Source organism: Eurypyga helias, unplaced genomic scaffold, assembly GCF_000690775.1.
Source record: "Eurypyga helias isolate BGI_N326 unplaced genomic scaffold, ASM69077v1 scaffold3715, whole genome shotgun sequence".
Lineage (NCBI taxonomy): Eukaryota > Metazoa > Chordata > Aves > Eurypygiformes > Eurypygidae > Eurypyga > Eurypyga helias.
Genome location: NW_010251896.1, coordinates 17,447 through 38,684, shown reverse-complemented (window position 1 = coordinate 38,684; position 21,238 = coordinate 17,447). Strand labels below are relative to the sequence as shown.

The 21,238-nt window shown below is 35.5% G+C and overlaps 1 protein-coding gene across 1 annotated transcript in view; it reads left to right on the top strand.

Moving 5' to 3' along the window:
- Positions 1-21,238, top strand: part of AGMO (alkylglycerol monooxygenase) — a gene marked incomplete at its 3' end in the record, with an annotated part of 33,971 nt that overhangs the window by 3,163 nt on the left and 9,570 nt on the right. The window contains exons 2-7 of the mRNA XM_010152155.1: positions 2,338-2,433; positions 16,348-16,414; positions 18,410-18,475; positions 18,590-18,669; positions 19,753-19,887; positions 20,361-20,477. Of these exons, the coding sequence (XP_010150457.1) occupies positions 2,338-2,433; positions 16,348-16,414; positions 18,410-18,475; positions 18,590-18,669; positions 19,753-19,887; positions 20,361-20,477 (561 nt within the window). The remainder of the gene's footprint in view (positions 1-2,337; positions 2,434-16,347; positions 16,415-18,409; positions 18,476-18,589; positions 18,670-19,752; positions 19,888-20,360; positions 20,478-21,238) is intronic.

Sequence of the window (21,238 nt, the reverse complement as noted above, 5' to 3'; positions counted from 1 at the left end):
AAAAAAAATATTTAATGATTTTATTTATTTTTTCTGACACTGATTTTCTTGTTTCAGTGGAACCACAAATAGGAGAAATCATATCTTTTGTATGGGAGAAGTTTTAATTCCCCCTGTGGGTTCTGTTTCTGTAAATGATCTTTGAAATCCTTTCTGTGCAAAATAAAGCTTACATTGCAAGGAAACATGAGGCAGTTAAGAAAGCATTCTCCTTTGTCAATGTCAAATTTACCTGTAGGTTTATATAAAATTTCCCTCACCTCATCACTTAACAGGGAAATCCTAGTACTCATTGAGAGAAGTGGGTTAGAAAATAAATATGAAGATGATCCTTCCTTCCCCTCTGAGTCATCTGTAAATACTACCAAATTGCCTCTGATACTTTTAGGGAAAAAGCATATAATTTTTAACCCTGCTTTCAGTCCTGAAACCACTTACATGAATAATCTGAAAGCCATCTGTTTGTCGTTGTGGTTTTTTTTTTTTTTTAATCAACTTCCTTTCCATTTCTTTTAAAAAATTTCCTGCTTTTATCATGCCATTAGACAGGTACAATCAATAAGAAAAAAATGCAGCAACTTTACTTAAATGTGGCCGTGTGTCCTACTCCTTTGTAAGATAACCATTGAGAAAAAACTTGCCAGTTTTTTCTTTTTTCTCAAAAAAAATCTCTCCAGTGGCATTTACCAGCTGCTACCTTAGGTAAGAGTTGCTGTGAATTTTTGTGAGTTTACTTAGACTGAGTGATTCTCAGAGACGTAATGTGCAAATTTCACCTTCCAAATATATTTTTCTTTCTTTTTTTGTTTTACAAATTTTATGCAAAGTCTTCAGCCTTTGAGGATCAGACTGATTAAAACAAAATAGCTCTTTATGTTATTTCCCGCCAGTTCCAGAAGCTCAGCATAATCCTTCTACCACCTTTGATCTCCTTTACTTCTTGGAAAAGAGTTTCTAAGACATTCAACCAGAAGTGCCCCACATGTAGTTTCTGGGACAGCTGTGCTCCATAAAGCTTTGAATTTTTGAATTCACAGCTGTCCCAGCCCTACCAGGTGATACTGCAGTGACTTAAGGGTTTCCTTCTAGTACTTCAGCCATTGCCTGGTGTCAAAGCTGACAGACTGAGCTGGGATTTTAGGGCCTTAGTCCTCCATAGGTTCATGATAGTGAGATATGGCTGTGGTGAATTTCTTGGGAGCATCAGTCACATCATGGGCATGGAGGTGCAGTTGTTTTACAGCCCCTGTGTGACATCTTACCTGTTGGGTAGGCTTTGTGACAAAAAATGGTGGAATATAAACATGAAATGATAGTCCATTTAATATCAGCATTAAATGATATTCCATTAAATGATATGTAATACTGAACTACACGAGAGGAATTTGTGGCTCAGATACCTATCATGGCTTTCAGATCAAAGATTTGATTTTTGTGAGAAGGACAAAAGGAAATTGAAAAGTGATTTTGCTAATTTTGCTGTGTTTCACAGGGAGCTCTTATCTGCTACCCAGATTTTCCCTGTGTGCTGAAGACTTTTAAAGTTTTGGAAATACCTCCACTATTGCTTGGTTTAGAAAAAGTCTCCCATGTATATTAATGCAGCCGGTGTAACACAATGTCAGGTAGAAGAAGGGGAGGGAAAAAAAAACCCCACAATTTTTCTGAAGAAAGCAGTCTGACTTCTAAAAGAAAAAGGTCTTGGAAGTTTTATTCTATTGCTCAGCCAGTTAAACAACTAATTGTGAAATTTCTGGGACTTTGTATGTGAGATACCAGCGTCTTTCCTAGGTAAGCAGTTTTCTGAAGCTGTTTTCATGGTAGCATATATTTAGAACTCAGCAATATATCGGGACATCAAGGCAAGTGCCGTGAGGAAGTTAGGGTGAGAATTTATAATTAACTTTGAAAGCCAAGTAAGCTGTCTTGCCCTTACGGTGCTCACATAGGGAGTTTGGATAGAAAGGCCCATAGTGTTATAAATTCACACCTTGCTTACTCTGTGATAGTTTTTCCCTGTAAGTGAACCCTTCATGTCCAGGTTACATTGCTGTCTACCCCATATAGTACACAGAATAAATATCTAATCCCAGGATTTCAGTGGGTTTTTTTCTTGATTTTTCTACTTATTCAGTATGACTTCTGGGGAAATCGCTTTTGCATCAATTTATGTCACATCTAATAGTAGCATAATATCTATCTACTGTCTACATTATGGAGGTATTAGAAGGAACAAATATTTTGTGCAGTGTTTTGAGTTGCTGAGATAGTACTTTGTTATATCATCACAAGTTTAGAATTATATATCTAACATATATTTTCTTTATAATTTTTCAGATTTTCAACTTGCCCATGGCTCTTTTCATTCCCCCTTCAGTGTTTGCTGTTCATCTACAGTTTAACCTACTTTACCAGTTTTGGATACATACAGAGGTAAACCAGGTTTTTAAACCATACCTAAACAGTTAGCCTGGAGCAGAGTCCTGGAAATCCACTAGCAGCTGATTTATTGTGTAAGAAAAATCTTTGTCTGACTTCTTTAAGGAGAAACATCTGTTCATTTTTATTCCTTTTTCTGAATATATATTGCTAAGTTTATAAGAAGCAATGAGACCAGTTGGTCCCAATTAGATTTAAAAAAAAATAACTGTAAGGAGTCAAAACTTTTTGCTATTTTAATACTATATTTTCCTATCTTGCAGCTTATTAAACATTTCTGGCAGATCTTGAAACTGATTTAATTTCTAAGATAAATATTTTAGGGAAAAATACCCAAAACCCAGGGCTTCTAAAAATAATTTAAAGTTGAAACAGATACTGTTTCCTTCTTAGTGCACGTAATTCTGAGATTAAAAATACTCTTTGATTATCTGCTGGCTATTTGCTTATGACTGTGCCTATTTTATTGTGCTTTGTGAGTGCATAGATCATATCTAGTTTACATATATATACCAGTAATAACCCACTGTAATTAGTAAGTAGTTTCCCACACTTCTCAGGTAGTTGAATGGCTTTCTGCCTCCTCTCTGGCACTACAGTAGTGGTGTTTAAAGGTATCCCATGTTATATGTCAGTAGCATATTTCTCAGTAACCCCTAGTGAGCTGCTGGCTAATTATCTCTCCAACACTTACTCCTTTGATTATTCTGAATATACAGATGCCTTCTTCCTTAGGTGGTTTCACTGTGCAATCTATAGGACAATTCTTTTGGAAGGCAATTTTATTTTCTTTTTCTGCTATTTTAAGTGATTGTGTTGGCTTAAATTACAGTTTTTATTTTCTCTGTTACCTGTGTTACCTTAAAACAAACAAACAAACAAACAAAAAACCCCAAAAAACCCCAAACTTCTGTTGTTGAAAGTTTTTGCAAAATAGCTGAAATTTTACTTTAAGCCTGTTCACGTCGTGTGGCAGATAGACACATCTGATGCTCTGCCACACCATATGAACAGGCTTACAATAAAATGTAATACACATCATCAGAACTGGCATAAACTTAAGATATTAAGCTTGTCAAAATGTTTTGAACAAATTTGAACACTCTGAATTTGTACCAGATGAATACTCTGAATCACATGGTGGCAAAGTTTCTTTGACCATGATTTTAGGTTGCCCAAACTGGTTTTACTGGATTTTGCCACTAAGAAAAATATAATATGCCTCATCTACATTGTCTTTGCTGTCAGAAGCCATTTCTTCCTTGTCTGAGAGGTTTCTAATGCTCTGCTGAGCTGCAGTAACTCATTGAGTCTCAGCACTGGTGCCACAGTGTGCGTCTAAAGTTTCTAAAGTGAATTTCAGAGGCTTATGTATCGCCTACATCCCTCTAAAGCACTAAATCCTTCATAGGACTTAAAAGGAATTTCCATAGCATATGTGCAATGTGCCAGGTTTAGACACTAGTCTAAGCAAGAATGAATTTCAGTCTCAATGAAAAGATAAGCACTCCTTTATTATTAAATTATTGTGCCAGTGGAAAAACAATAGATCTTTTGTACTGATGCAGTTTATCCAACCATAGATCTTTGTTTACAAGGAAAGCTATTCTTAATGTTGATACTGTTGATTTTGTAGTGCAGCTGAGTAAAGTTGAAATATGTTGAAGTCATGCTTAAAGGTCAAAAATTATGTCAAAATAGAAATAGGGTTACACCACATATTAGCAGATTTCCTGCTCTCAAGGGCAAAGGTGTAACGGAATCTTGTCTCAGTAACTGCTGCTACCTCTTGCTCTGAGAACTGAGATTCATCATCCTCCAGCACCTCTGGTGTCCTCTGGGAGCCTGTGGTAGATGCAGGGTGGCAGCATATGTCATTAGGGGTCTAGGAGTTACACTTCATTATTTCTGTTCTGCCAGTGAAAGATATAATAGTTTGCTTCTAAAATGCAGAAGAATTTTATATGAAAAAGTTTTTCCTCATTTTTTATATTGCTTTTAATCAGTATTGATGTTTCCTTAGACAGGATTTGGCACCATATTGACTAGTCAAGTATGTATGAAAATTGTAACTTCACAACTTTTGATTATACATCTTTCTCCTTGTTGTGATTTAACCCCATCCGGCAACTAACCAACACCACACAGCCACTTGCTTACTTCCCGCTGTTGGGATGGGGGAGAAAATCGGAAGATTAAAATTGAGAAAAATTGTGGGTTGACATAAAGACAGTTTAATAGGTGAAGCAAAAGCCACACATGTAATCAAAGCAAAATAAGGAATTCATTCACAGCTTCCTCTCCACAGGCAGGGGTTCAGCCCTCTCCAGGAAAGCAGGGCTCCATTTTTTATATTGCTTTTAATCAGTATTGATGTTTCCTTAGACAGGATTTGGCACCATATTGACTAGTCAAGTATGTATGAAAATTGTAACTTCACAACTTTTGATTATACATCTTTCTCCTTGTTGTGATTTAACCCCATCCGGCAACTAACCAACACCACACAGCCACTTGCTTACTTCCCGCTGTTGGGATGGGGGAGAAAATCGGAAGATTAAAATTGAGAAAAATTGTGGGTTGACATAAAGACAGTTTAATAGGTGAAGCAAAAGCCACACATGTAATCAAAGCAAAATAAGGAATTCATTCACAGCTTCCTCTCCACAGGCAGGTGTTCAGCCATCTCCAGGAAAGCAGGGCTCCATCATGTGTAACAGCTACTTGGGAAGAAAAATGCCATAACTCCTATTGTCCCCTCCTTCCTCCTCCAGCTTTACATACTGCACATGACATCATGTGGTATGGAATATCTTCTTGATCAGCTGTCCCAGCTGTGTCCCCTCCCAGCTTCTTGTGCACCCCCAGCCTACTTGATGGTGGGGTGGTGTGAGGAGCACAAAAAGCTTTGACTCTGAAAGTGCTACTCAGGAGAAGAAAAGGCCTTGTCCCTGTGTAAGCACTGCTGAGCAATAGCTAAAGCATCCTTGTGATATCAACACTGCTTTTAGCACAAATCCAAAACATAGCCTCATACTAGCTACTATGAAGAAAATTAATTCTGTCCCAGCCAAAACCAGCACACTCCTTCAGAAAATGTAGTAAGACACAGGAAAAAAAATTTCCTTTAATAGGTGATTTTTATTCATAGTACTGAAAATCTTAGTAAAGAATATGCACAACTTAGTTGTTGTATAAAAGAAAACTATATGATATTGAAGTAATAGGAAAGAGCAAAAGTATGTGAATGTTTCTGAGGGTAGATGTTTTGGGAGTAATTTAAATTAAATTAAGTAATTACAAGAGAATGATCATACTGTGCTGAAACTTCCTATGCCATGTTTCAGCCTACAGCAGTTTATAGCCAAAATATTATCCCTGATATTTTCCTATACTTTATATTTTAATATGTCCAGTGCTGTTACAAGCAATGCTTAGAAAAGTTTCCTGTGTTAAAACTTTGATCTTCTTCAGTATTTGTTACGTCAGTTTTTGTCAGCTTTCCTACTAGCAGATCAGACATGGTCCATTTTATTTTAACTCAAGTGGCTCATATATTCCTGCCAAGACAGTATACCAAATCATAAAGATCAGAAGCACCCTTTCATTCTATCTCAGTTAGATTTCTTTATTTCCTGCCTACTTGATATATATTAGCTTTTGGCCTTTTATATAAAATAGTACAGCATTTTAAACGCCACAAATCTTATATAAAAATTATACTATATAATTCTTTTGGTGCCAGAGATCTTTTATTATTACTAAAATCAGAATGGGCTACTGATACAGGAGAGGCATTTCTGTAATTGAGAAGGGTTAGATGTGCTAAAGTGAAATCACAACTTTGTGATTTCAGTTGTGCATTTGCGTTTAACTATACTTTCCCATTACAATAATTTTTGGTGTCTGAAGTCCACCTTTTCTTCACTGCTTCCCTGCGTTATTGCACTGTGTACACAGCAATCTGAAAGATCACAGATTTTCCAAAGATTTTTTTTTTTTAAATCTGAGTAGCACCGAAGTATTGAAATAAACTCTTTATTTAAATGAAAAATTAAAAAAAGAAAAGAAACAAACACAGAAAAATCAAAACCTCAGCCCAAAAACAACTGAAGAAAACACTTTTCTGTGATCGTGCATAAACATAGAATCTCAGTAAATCAAGAGAAAACTATTTTTGTTCCTCTCCAATACTGTTTAGCTCAGCAGAATGACTCAGTAGATCTGCTCTTACATGGTCTGAAGGAAATGTTTCTATGATTAGACCATTCTCATCTAGACTATAGGGGGAGTAAAAAAAAAAAACCAAACAAACCCAACCAAAAAACCTTGGTGTAAGAGCACTAAAAATCTAATTTTTCAAAAGCCACAAAATGTTTCAGGACTGTTACTGACAGACAGAAATACTCCATTACAGTTTATTTTCACAGGTGATTCAGAAGGTCTATGGCTCATATTAAACTATATCCTTCCGTTATGCATTTATTACAAGCAATAAGTTAGGTGTGTTTATAACCTGATAGACACCTGTGAAAAACAGAAATTAGTTTCTGTTGGCTTAGCTGTAATTTTTATGAGATGTCGAATTGTATTTGGAAAGTATCAACTGAATCAATGCCTGTTGGTAGTAATTGCAGCAGCAGATTATTCCTTGCCTGTTTGATCTTTGACATGCACTAGTTTCTGTTTAATTTTCTAACTTAAGGAAAGACTATAATCTGCCCTTTACCATACTCACGGAAGTTGGATTCCTTAAGGCATCTCTTTTTCCCTTGTTTAAATCTTTCTACCTCATCAAACTCTGGGAGCAGAAAAAGGTGAGCCACTACTATTAACCAGGAGTAACATGGGTGAAAACAGGCAAGGAATGGGAAAAAAAGATTGGCAGCACCTCATGCAGGCTGGAAAGAGCGATGTGAAATTGCTACAGATACAGGCCAAAATACATTTGTTTTTGTCAAAAAAACACCAGTTCAGTAAAACTGAAAATTACTGTGGAAGTATTTTGCACTTACATGCAGTGTGTACTGGTCTAAGTGTCTGTCCATGACTTTCTTTAGCTTTGACTTCTTCTTATTTTTCTTTAATGAAAAATTTTGAAGGAGGGAAACTTTGGAGGCTTTACACTTTCATGAAAAGGAATTATTTTCCACTCAGGAAGTCAGGCACATCCTGACTCCCTGAGTACAAGTGAGCTGTTGTGGCCAAATTCTGAAGTCCTTACATCAGTCAGCTCTTACCTAGGAAGATGGCCAGATTGAGAAAAGTCCATGTTTTGGTGGGTTTTTTTGTTTGTTTGTTTGTTTTTTTTCCCCAAATATGAACATAGGGTCAATAAGGAAATTAAACAAGCACATTGAAGAACCAAGTAAAATTAAGTAGAATACTTTAAAATGTAGGTATTTCTTTTAAGCAGCAGTACACCTGTGATTACTGTATCAATAGCAAAACCTATTCTTGAAACCCTAGAGGACATATGTCTTTTTAATCACAAGTTATTTGAGACAAAAATCTATTGGATGGCATTTCAAAGAATCATGAAATCTTTATGTCACTGTGATAAATAAATGACAGCATGACACAATAGGTAAAATATTCAGTTATTCATTCCCAGGCCCTAGCAATTTAGATTAGTACTCTATTTCTTTGCAAATTTCACTTTTTCATTTTGTTGCACCTACCTTTTCCACATTGTGTGCTGTAGTCTCATTTAAATAAATGAGAAAGGAATGCAGGAATAAACAAGTGTAAGAAGGTTTATTTAAAGTACTCCCAGTAGTTTAGCAATTTAGAAGCAATTTAGTAATCCATTTCTTAAAACTGAAAGGTAAATTGATCAAGAAATGAGACTTTGAATTTAAAAAGCTTTTTAACATAACTTATTTGACTATAATACTTTTGAGTGTTAGCAGTTGGAAGAAGATAGTTTTGTTTTTGTAGTTGTTTTGTGATTTGGAGAAAGATAATGGAGATGCTCTGCTGGTAGGTAAAAAAATCTTGAGGCCTTATTTACAAAGGCATATATTTATGCTTAATTTAAGGTTGTGTGAATAGTTTCTATAAAGTCAGTAAGTAATCAGTCAAATTTAAATGTATAATCCCGCCTTTTTTTGCAATGTCATGATATACAAGTGGTGTTGAATACATCACAGTGGAAATGGAGTATGGTGGACTGATCTGATTTCCTGGCTGAGGTGACAAACGTGTGGGTTTTTTTTTTTTTCTTTATTTTTTTTTTTTAATAAAGAGCATTACAAGTAAAATGTAAGATCAGGAATAATCCAATATTTTGAGTATAATTGTGAAACTGCAATCTCTCTTGAATATGATGCTGGAAACTTATTTTGAATTCAAATAGCATATGTCAACAGAAACTTTCATTTTCTGTATTTGTATACATTGGTTCATTTAATGAAAGAACAAACTTATTTTCTTTAGTTCAGCCACTGTCAGCAAAAATAGACATGCGGCTGTCTGCTGTGCCCTTTCAAATTAGAAACACACACGTCTGTCCTAGTGATTTTACAAGGGATCAAAAACTTGCCCTTCACGAGACTTTTGCTAAAAGTCATCAAGAAGATTCATGTAATTAGAGGTGATTACAGCCATTCTCCTAGTCTGATGTTCAAATATTCTGACAACTTTCAAGTGACCCAGATGATTTCAGTGGAATTCCTAGAAACTGGTCACATTGTCCAACAGCCTACTGGCTCTTAGAAGCTGGGTTTTCTCACTGTTACAAAGATCCAGTAAATTAGTCTGAAACCAATGGGGAATGAACTAATAGATGGTTTGCATAAATAACAAAATTTTGTTTTGCAAAAGAGAGTTCTGGTCCCGTTCCATGTAGCTAATGCTTTTATAATTCAGAAATTCACTGTTCACTTGCCACAAACTCTCAACTTAAGCATTTATTGTGGAGAGAAGGAGAACAAATAAATCAGTATATACCGGGGAGCTAGAAATACTTTCTTTAATGCATACAGTGCCTTTGCAGGTCCAGATAGGAGATATATACAATATAGACAATAAACTCAAACATGATTCCAAGAAACAAAGAGATCTCACTGTTACAATCCAGCCTGTCTGCCAAAAGGTTTACTAGATTTTCTGAATAAACTACAGGAAGAAAGTCCTGTCACCATTGCACTTGCTAGAGTGTGGAGAAGAGCAAAGCTAACACCACTATCACTAAGTGAAAATACTAGCAATAACTACAAAATGTGTTCCACTTTTTCATGTTTCACACCCCTAATGAGGAGACAAAAGTATTATCTTTCTAGATATATAAAGCATATAAATCTGCTTTTTGTTTTAGATTAAAAGAATAACAAGAGAGAAAATAAAACATTTGTAAGAACGCACACTGTTCCTGTCCTAAGTCTAGGCTGCACTCGAACACAGTTTAATCAGGAAATATGTAGTGGGATGAAGTTTAGAGATCCTTTGTTGGCACTTAGGACCTAAGAGGTGATTAAGAGTGTTGACTACGTCTTGGTAGCCAAGGATGAGCCTCCTATTTTCAAACTACATGTTCCTTGGCACATTTGCATATCCAAGTTTACTCAGAAGTGCCTTGACATGGTGAATTAAGTATTTTGTTCTTACTTAGTTTCTCTTTCACCTGAACAGCAGAATAAAGAGGGACTTAAAATATGTAAATCATTTAACTGAACTGAGTGGTGCTCTGCACCCAGTAGCTCTGAGTTCAACGTGCAGCACAGGAGCAATGATCTCTTTCTTTCAAAAAGTGGCTGCTCTACAATAATTAGCCAATGTTGGAGATTTCTCTTTGATGGGCAACGATTTTTTTTTTCTTTCCCTGTTGAAGCTGGATCACTGGTGGAGGCCAGAAATGAAAAGGTTATGGGACAAGAAAATGAGTAGGAACTTGACTTTTCACTCAAGTAATTAAGTCCTTGAGTTTGAGTGTTGGTTTTTGGTCCTCTTGTCAAAGACTCTTCCTGCAAGACAGCTGTGAAATGTTCACTTCAGCAGCTGTGGACCTTACTATTGCTAATCTGCATGCAGAAACTCTAAAATTAAAAATTGTATTTCAGGATTTTTATTTATGTCACTAGTGTATATTGTATCTCAGGACACATATCAAGATTAAAGTGTGTCCATCTGCCACATGGAGCAGTTACTTGGGAAGACAAAAGCCATCACTCCAAATATACTCCTCCTTCCTCTTTTTTCTCCCAGCTTTATATGCTGAGCACAACGTCATATCATATGGAATATTCCTTTGGTCAATTGGGGTGAACTGTCCCAGCTGTGTCCTCCCTCAACTTCTTGTGCACCCCCAGCCTGCTACTGGTGGGGCAGTGTGAGGAGCAGAAAAAGCTTTGACTGAAAGTGGTGCTCAGCAATAATGAAAGCGTCTCTATATTAACAACAGGTTTTGGCACAAATCCAAAACATAGCCCTATCCTAGCTACTATGAACAAAATTAACTCTGTCCCAGCCAAAACCAGCATAATTTGAAATGGTCTACGGAGATGCAAAACATTTCAGTACATTCTGCATCCTGCAAAACAGTCTAAATAGTTTATCAAATCAAGTTAATATAATAACAAAAAGATACCACATTAATATGGAGAAAATTTAGAGATGTTGCTGTCAAAAAAAAAAAGAAAAAAAAATCTAATTTTCAGTCTTAACATGTTACATATAACACTCCTGAGGTTTTCTCATAGCTTGTACTCACTGAGAATCTATTTAAATTAGTTATGGCTTCAAAGTCAACAGAAAATTTGAAAGACCCTTATTTGTTAAAAAACCAGTGTAGGATGCTGACTATATTTTGATCTATTTAAGGAGGAAGGCGAAGAGCTACCCTTGGCTATATTTTAGTTTATTTCAAGACTGGCATGCCGATTTATTATTTTCTGGAAGTTTTTTCCCCTGCAATTGCCAGCATATATTTGTCAAACTGATGAAAAATACTGAAACTGTACAGCAGTCTTTCTCCTGGGGTATGTTGAAAATGCTTAACTTGACATATGACTGAAACAGTGACTTTCTTTTTGCTTTGCTATTTATAATGCTGCAATTAAACCAACACATTAGTGTAGGTCTTCCCTCATTTTTAGTGGACAAATTGATTGAAACTTTCTGTATGTGCTCATCTTTCCTATAACAAGGCTTAATTAAAACTTAAAAAAAACCCCAAACTTGCATCCACTTATTCAAAGTATTAACTAATATATTTATATGAGATGCCAGTTTGATTCAAATCTTACTCCTGGTTGAGGCATAAAATGATGCAAAGTGACAACAGCCTGCCTTCAGGATAATTTATTATAAACACATTTCTCAAGTCTGTGTGTTTAATATATAAATATTCCCTAAACTGTAGTATCCATTAAAACTAGGCTTTCACCTCCCAGTCCTGCAATCCAATTTTATCAGAAATTCCCCCACTATGAAACTCTTTATGAGCTCAACAGGCCTGATCCCTCTCACTTGTTTTATTTCTAAACTATAAATATTGTTTTTTCACTCCTCAGTGTGGCAATTTGGCTACATTCATTTTACATGCTTACTGGAGTAGAAAACTGCCTAATCAGATAGGAAAACAGTTGGCGGTGTATAAATCAGGGTTTGCCGAGGATTTCAAAGTGTGAAACTGGCAGACAAGCACATATCCTAGGAGTTCTCCCTTTCCCTAGCTTCCCTGTAGAGATTTCACATGGCAAATTTGATCACCAGGGCCATCTGTATAAATACATGAGTGTGTTGTCCTGAATTAACACAGCAGCTCTACTGGGGAATGTAATTAAGGTCTTATTTTTAAATTTCACCACTAGACTGTCTGAAATACAGATTTATATATAAGAATAAAAATCTTACCTTAATTTTGATGAGGAAATTGATAGTTATATGTGTTTTACTACCAACTAGTCTAACAGAAACTCCAAAGTTCAGAATGCTCCTTAGTGATGCTCCCGCTATGAATTTACATTCTGTCCTGTCCTGTAGATCAGTAACACTATGATATTGAAAGTAATGTTGTATTACAGCTTTTCTTAAAGAAAAAAACCCCCAAACTTCTTACAAGCAAATAGTTTTACTGTAACATTGCCTGTTCCACTCAGTTGACATTCCTTCCTAACGTTCATGTTGAAACAGAGTTAAGTAAAGATTCATGTTCTAGTGGTGACAGGAGGAGTTGTTACACAAGATGTAAAGTTTCCCTTGGATTTCATGTCACGATTTTTTTTCATTATTTAAACAAAAACTACATTGAAGTGGTGCAGGTACTAGGCAATAAAGATTTCCCTTGGTGCTGACAAACTCTGAGACCACAAACGGAGGTGCTTACATGCTGCGGGAGATATTGCATAATGTTCTTTTCCTTTAGGCTAGGGATTGCTGTCACAGAGGAAACATCTTTATATAAGAAGTCCTGTTACAGAAAAAACCCATTTAGTTCTCATATATATGAAAATTTCACTTCCAGCATGTTTTATTTGCTAATATAAGGCAACCATTCCTAAACATGTAGCTTTTAGCCTGCCTTGTTTATTAAATGACCCTTGGAATTGCTTCAAGTGTTGTCAGTAATTCTGCTTTACTATTTAGCAACACCCAAGTACAAGAATGGAGGGAATTTGTTGTTTAAAAAAAACCAAACCAAACCATGTTTTGTGGACAGATCTGCTTTTGTAAGTGGTATACATAAGATACTTACACATCTGATTTTTAAGTAGTTTATCGAGTCCATTTGTAAGGATCTTGGCAGGTGAAAAATATTTTTGTGGTTATGGAATGTTAAAAAATAAATAAAGCAAACAGGAAAAGAGTTTTGCTGGAATGCTGCAGTTCATCTGTGGGTCACTGGCATCGGAGTTGAGGTGCACATGATGTGTTAATTGAGAGAGGAAAAATTGGAGACAGGAATTGATTTAGAACAGTAGATGCCTGTATGGGGGAAACAAACACAAACCTAACACCCGCCCCACTCCCCAGCCATTGGCCAAATACAGATAAGGTCATTGGACAACAGTTAGGGTATTTCAACTTTTAGGGGATTGGTAACTATTTTTCTGTATTCCTAAAATTACTGCAGGATGATGATATAAAGAACAAGAATATTTTATATTTACAAGCAGGTCCTTTTTCCTTGCAATAGTATAAAATAAGGCTTGAAGTACACTCAATAGGGATATTGAATAATGACATTTCTACTGTCTTTTTTTTAATCATGAACTATTTTCCAGTAAAACGATCTGAAACAAATCTCTTCCTACCACATACACAAATTATAGTAGCAGAAGGTGTTTTCTTTTTTTCAATGAACATCTGAAAAGCTGAAAATATATTACTGTCTTGAATGACTGAGACCTAGTGGTGTATATGCTTTAGTGACTGGTTGCAACTACAGTGCAAACCTGGTTACTGCTACAGTGAACATTTACAAGCTCCTTTGAAATTGCATTTCTCCAAGGAAAATGTCTGGACAAAATGAAGGCACAGAAACAAGGGTGAACTAAAGATGGGTAGGTGGAGTACCTGCCTTTCTCTTCTCTGTTGTCTGTTAGGCATTCTTTTGAACATGGGCTGTAGTTACACCACTTTACTTTTTGTTACAAGTCAATTCATATAAACTACATTCTTTTCACTGTTATGCCAGTAAGATCCTGTCAGCCTAATGTGGCAGGGTCAGAATTATGTCTGGCAAAAAATGTCTTACAATCCTAGCCTTGACAGTTTACTTTGGTGAAAGATCTACTTGTAGGAGTTTTGCCCCTGGTAAATTGGCAAAAATTTCAACAAAATTCAACAAAGAAATTATGTTATTTGCCATGCAGTGCTGCAGGAGACTTCAAAATTCAGCTTTCAGAGGCGCTATGTTTCTGTTTATTGGGATGATACAAGGCTATGTTCATAAAGCATACATTTATAAAATATTTATAAAAATTTTGGCACTGAAAATTTTCCACTGACAACAGTTTCTTCTGTTTTAGAAATGTGGTAAATATACAGAGGTAAACTTAATAATAGCAAAGGAAGTTTCTAGCAATAGCACCCTGTACCTTTCTGAATATCTGGTGAAAAAATATTTTTGATGCCTTTTAGCCAAAGTGTTGATTTATGGATTGCTAATTTCAGCATGCTGGATTTTTGCTTGGTCAGGCTGATCGTTCTGTACCCCCTCTGACCTTAAAAATCGTACAGTTGTATTAGTTATCTCAGATGATATTTCTATCAGCATGTGGCTAGTATATCTTTGGAATGAAGGTAACCTTGGAGTAATAATGAATGCAAGTAGGCTCAGGTATTAATTGTTAATGATGATGCAGAGAAGATATTTCAGTAGATTTGTAAATGTCGTCACCCAAAGAAAGACTATGTAATGGGCTGGGACCATTTTAAAGGATGAGAGAGATTTCATTTTTCAAAGAAAGTATTTTCTCTAGGATTAGTAAGAAGTATTTATTTAAAATTTTACACAAGTTTCTGAGGTCCTTAGGGAGCCCCGAGACACAATAGCATACCGGTGTATTATATGGACTTTCAAAAGGATGAATTTTACTTTTAAAATATGAATTTAATTAGCTGGATATTGAAGAATAGAAGGCATTCATTATGAGGGCATTTTATTATAATTCACGTGTAGGCTAAAAGTGAAGGCTGCTATTCCTTAGTGATTCCCTGCTCTTCTAGCACAGATTTCATTTATTTTCAAAAAAATTGTTAAAATAGTGAGCTCAAAATGTATTGAAACCAAGTGGATCATTTAGGTATGGTCTAATAGATAAATCACTGCTTTCTCAGGTGCTGGGCTACAGTTCAAGCCAAGACATTTGACTCAGATTAAATTAATTTAGTGGTTACATCTCACATAGCTCAAAACAGTGGGATTTTTTCCTTGAGAGGGGCGGGAAATGGAGCTAGCATGCATGATGAATCGTTTCTTACCTTGAGGTGGTCTTTTCAGGCTTAAACTTATTTTAAGGGAGAACTGACAAAAACAAATGGTTCTACTTATGTTGTCCTTGGCTTTTGAATTAAACAAAACAAACTTTTCCCAGTTATCTGCTTTTCTAGTCAACTGTGTGCAGGATTTTGAGACAGATGCTCCAAATGATACAGTTCTCTCTATCTGAAGAATTTTCTCGTTTCTACACTCCTTTAAATGCAGAAATGCTCTACTTAACCTATTAGTTAAATAGTAGTTCTTTTACCTGTTATTAAAGACAAAAATGGACAAAAGGTATTTATTTCTTTTATTGTGATATTTGTCTGATTTATAAAACTTTAAATACATCTGAAGAATGTAATTTATGTATTTTTTGAGTCCAGGTTTACTTCAACTTGTATGTGTGAAATAAGGAACTGATACAGTTAAGCTAATTTAGAAAAACAAAACAAAATTAGTTTTAACTTGCATCAGATCTGTAAACAGGGTTGTTGTGTTTAATACATTTGTGCCAGGGTAAAAGAAGGGTATTGACAGAAGGAACACCAGTCAAAGGTGAATTACTCCTACTGAAGAAGGTAGGAGTAATTGCTTCTGCTTCAGTGTCAGCCATTTGCTATTGTAAAGTGTTCCAATAACTGAGATCTTAGAATTACACTGGATCCCAATGAATATGGGTAAAAGATGAGAGTGAAATAATCTGTATGGAATCATGAACTGATAATACAAATAAGAAGAAAATGTGCTTCTGGATCAAAAAAAGAAATTTAATGTTTAACTTGAATTTTACTGAAGTTCACTTGTTAAATGAAAATTCTTATAACAGTGATAGTGAAATGGTTCAGGCAAAAAAAAGTGCATTCTTGTCTTTTTATGCAATTCTTAAAATAAACAACCTCTTCATGCATTTCCTGCCTCTCTTTTCTCTTCTTGATTTTATACAGTATTTTCAAATTTATTGAAACGTTACTTTTTTTAAGGTTATCACCAACCTTGGGCCTCTGGAGTGGATTCTTAATACTCCCAGTCATCACAGAGTTCATCATGGTAATCTAAAAGTGTAACATCTTATTCCTCAGTGTGTTTTTTCTCATGGTCACTATTTGTATGATGATGATGATGATAATAATAATAAAGTACTGAAATTGTACTGTAAAATTATTTTCAAAGAAGGATTTTGGTTTTGGTCATAGCTTCAAAGATAGTCCTTGTTCAGTTAGAAATTTCATAGCATTTAAAAAAATTATAACTTAAATTTAAAATTTTTACATTTATGTTTAATTATTGAGCAGAAATTAAGCTTGGATAATGTGAAATAATTTGAAAACTTTGAGCACAAGAATTCAACATTTGTAAATATGAAGAGTGATAGAAAAATATCTCATCCTTCCCTCACTCTTAAACATCATCAACCTGTTAGTCACTAACAGATGCTTTCACATTCAAATTCAAGCAATGAATCTGCTAAAAGACATGGTTACCTTTTAGAAAAGAACTGTTAAATGTTTTAGTGGAATTTGGTTTCAGCTCTCTGAATAACTGAAAAATCTCACTTCACAGAAGTGCATGATGATTGACTTTTCATCACTATTCAGAGGCATTCAAGACCGTACTGCATATGTAAATTGGATTAATAACTCCACTGCATACTGAAAAATGTCATGAACGTATCTGAGGAATAGAAGTGTATTTCACAGATGCCCTTGGCTTATTCAGTGTGCAGAGAAAACAAGTAACAAAGTAATAGGGGAATGGAAGAACAAAATAATTTGAAACAGACTCAAATGTAGTTATATGTTCAGAGGATGTTATTAATATTTATTATATCCTCCATGTCTAAAGTGTTTATGGCACTTTGTAGACTTTTTAAAAAGACTACACAGTCTTTTTAAAGTAGTGCTGTAAGTGTCTAATCCTTAAAATTTGCTCAAGTACTGGTAATCCTGGAGGGAGACACTTTGCTCTTATTTGTTCTGCTGTAAATCCAAACTAATCCTCTGACCGTGATTGTAGTTAGGCAGAATCACTTCAGAGCTGATCAAGTGTTGTACAGTCTCTCCAGACAATCTCTGCAAGATTGAGGATCTATAATCAATGTTACTTTGGTCATACTTTGAATAGGACAGCTTATATACAAATACATTCCCTAGAAAACATAAGGATCAGTTTTCATCACACTGAAGTTAATAATGAAGGCAGGATGAGACATGGCATAGCAGATAGAGACAGCTGAAAGCCATTAATGAGATGATTGTGCATAAATGTATTTAGCATATATATCTTAGTTATAAACTGGTGAAATTATTTTTATTTTTGCTTTTAAATTTGTCGTTATAAAAATATTTTGAAATGAGTTTAGTCTCTGAATGAATTCTTTTATTTCACAGAAATGTTGAGTATGACACATTTGATTTGAATCATAAAATCACAAAATGGTTTGGGTTGGAAGGGACCTTAAAGACCATCTAGTTCCAACCCCCCTGCCATGGGCAGGGACACCTTCCACTAGGCCAGGTTGCTCAAAGCCACATCCAGCCTGGCCTTGAAGACATCCAGGGATGGGGCATCCACAGCTTCTCTGGGCAACCTGTTCCAGTGCCTCACCACCCTCTCTGTGAAGAATTTCTTCCTAATGTCTAACCCTCCCTGTTTTCGATTTGTACCCGTTACCCCTTGTCCTGTCACTACAGGCTCTTGTAAAAAGTCCTCTCCCAACACCCTTGTAGGCCCCTTCAGGTACTGAAAAGATGCATTAAGGTGTCCCTGAAGCCTTCTCTTCTCCAGGTTGAACAACGCAATTCTTTCAGCCTTTTTTCACAGGAGAGGTGCTGAGGAGGTATATTTGAATCTGAGTAGGAAGAGAGCAATCAGCCTAGTAAAATGGAAAAAAATTTATAGACAAAAGGAGTGGTGTGTTAGATCCTTTTAAAAATTATTTTTAGATGATAAATTGGTACCAATGATGAACATTTACCTTCATAATTCAAATGCATGTATTCTTACAAATGCAATTACTGGTCTGATAAATTATTTCTGTTATAGGTAGAAATCCTTACTGCATTGACAAAAATTATGGTGGCACACTCATTATCTGGGACAGGATATTTGGTAAGTAAAAAAAAGGTGCTCTCTGTCATGTTTAGTTAGTGTGTCAAAATGTTGTAAACTTTTGAATTTGATTGTTGTTTTTTCTTTTTTTTTTTTTTTTTCTTCTTCCATCAGGAACATTTGAGGCAGAAAATGAAAAAGTTGTATATGGCTTAACACATCCAGTAAATTCATTTGATCCCATCATGCTCCAGGTGCTATAATTTGTATCACTGATTCTGGTATCTTCAGCAGGCACTTGTGTTCAAAAGAAACTCCTCTTAAGAAAAGTGGAAGCCATCCTTGCATTACTGCACAGGCAATTAAATTATCTAAAATACCTTCAGTATTTCATGAATTACAAAACAATTATTTCTACTCACTGCATTGAGCATATGCAAAGCTTATAGTCATCATGAAAATACAATACAGTAAAATAACAACTATTTACAATGGAAATATAACAGGTCTTGGACTGAATGATGTCCATTATGCCAAATGGAGAGCAGTATGCAGCAAAGCACAGACAAAATTACTTCATAAATAACCGCATGGTGTAATATCATTACTTTTTTATGTCTTCTGCGTATTTGCTGTTCAGGGTGCTCCAAAGTGATTTATGTTGACAGTATTATATAGCAACCATCAGGGTCTCAGCAAAACCTCCGTAACAGGTTGAATATTGTATTAAAAAAATAAAAAAAGAAGAAAATGTACTTGGTGTGGTGCTTCTTAGATTTACTGCCCAAGCCTCACTTAAGCTGGGTAAAAAGGCTTTGTAAAAACCTCAGGGACTGAGGAGTGTTGAAGTACTCATTTGCTTTTCACGACTGTTCACCCAAGGAGGCATCTCAAAGTGTAAGAAATTTTACCTGCAGGGCTATCTGGGCTGTAAGCCGGAAGGATGGCCGCAGCCTGTACAATTTTATCCATTCCAGTCAGAAACTAAGTAATGTAGTTATTGAGAGTGTGTCATGTCAAAGTCCCAGTAACCAATTATAATTTAAAATTACCATAAATACAGCTATACAATATACTGTTAAATACTCGATTGATTACAGGAAGGACAGATTTTCCTCTGTGCAGAAGTCATTGTAATTCTCACTGTAAACCAAAGGCTTGATATGGCTCCTGCCTGTTTCAGTCAGGTTTTCTGAACTTCTGACTGTCTTCATCTATTCCTAATTTATTCTCTTTAGACTTTGAAAAATAATTTACTTAAAAGCTAAAAATGAATAAAATGTGTTTTATTAAATTTTATATTACTAGCAATGAAAAATTACATGCTCTTTTTTCAGTTACGTCCCTTGGCTCATATTTGGAACACATTTTGGGCCACACCTGGATTCTGCAACAAGCTTTCTGTCATATTCAAAGGGCCAGGCTGGGGACCAGGCAAACCTAGACTTGGCCTTCCTGAGGAAATCCCAGTGGTAAATAGAACATGCACAGGCTTTCAGTTTTGTGTAATTTACTTGGACCTCTTAATGCTACAGGATCAATGTTAAAAACTCTACACATGCTATTTTAAATTAGCAAATTAGCAGTCATAAAGCATTGAGGAAGATGAAATGGGTACAGAAACTGAAGGAAATGAATGATTTAGCTGTGTTTATTCTTTTGATTTGAAAGGAAAAAAATATTTATCTTTTCATTATTCATTTCCTAAAGAGATTTTCAAAATTGTTCTATAGAGTATAGTAATTTATCTTTTTCTTTTAGCTGAGTGCATGTGCACACACACACAGAGGTAAACTCTATCTCACACTAGGTATTACATAAGTTTGATAGTGCAATTATCTATGTCCCTTAATCGTTTTTGTGTTCGTAAATATAAAGAATACCAAGGCATAACAGGCTGGAGCAGGTCACTGTTGAAGGCTGTTATCTGTTTTGCTTCATACAGATCACTGGAAAAGAAGTTCCCTTCAATCCTAGTGTACCAGCTCATCTTAATTGCTATGTGGTTGTACATTTTGCTGTAATAATGGACTTGTATACTGAACTTCTTGGTACTGTGACTGTAAGTAATTCCTGTTTTTATGAAATAACATCTTATGCTATCAGTAATATGACACACAGCATATTTAAACAATAAAGCACTGAATAGTGGCTCTACAGACTGACTCATATCTAACTTAAGGTAGTATAATAATAACTAGATTCTGTAAAAATAATCAAAATAAATGGCTAAGTATATAATTATATAAAATACATGTTTGCCATTGTTTATTAATATTTAATAACCATATTGATTAAGTTAAGCAATTATAAATAACAAATGTTCCATTGAAGATGTATGTGTCTGCTTCAGTTTTTAGGACCTCATGAAAGCAAAAATGTATCTCAGACTTGAAAGTATGTAGGTTTTAACATGTCAAGGTTGGTCATATTGTCAGATGCTCAAGATTTAGAAGGAAGTCTTTTGCAAAAATCTTGCAGTGCTTGCAGCTGGGAAGCTTGGTGTCAGAATGAGAGCAGAGTTAGAAGAGCACTGGCTCAGGGCAAATTCTTCTTCCAGTGCTGAACATACAACAGCATTGACAGAAACACAGCAAGGAAAGTCGTATATTTACCACCTCGAGTTTGGGACGACAGGATCGCTCTGGTAGCATGATGTCATTCCTCCATGGATACCTGGTGGTTCTCTGAAGGTGAACTATGAGGCCATCTCTGCTTGCAAGAAGTGAGACATAAACTGCTTCCATGGTTTCACATCCTGCATAACTTCCAACCTCCTTTTCATTCTTTCCTTCTTGAGGGCTCCTTCTGCTTTACTAAAGG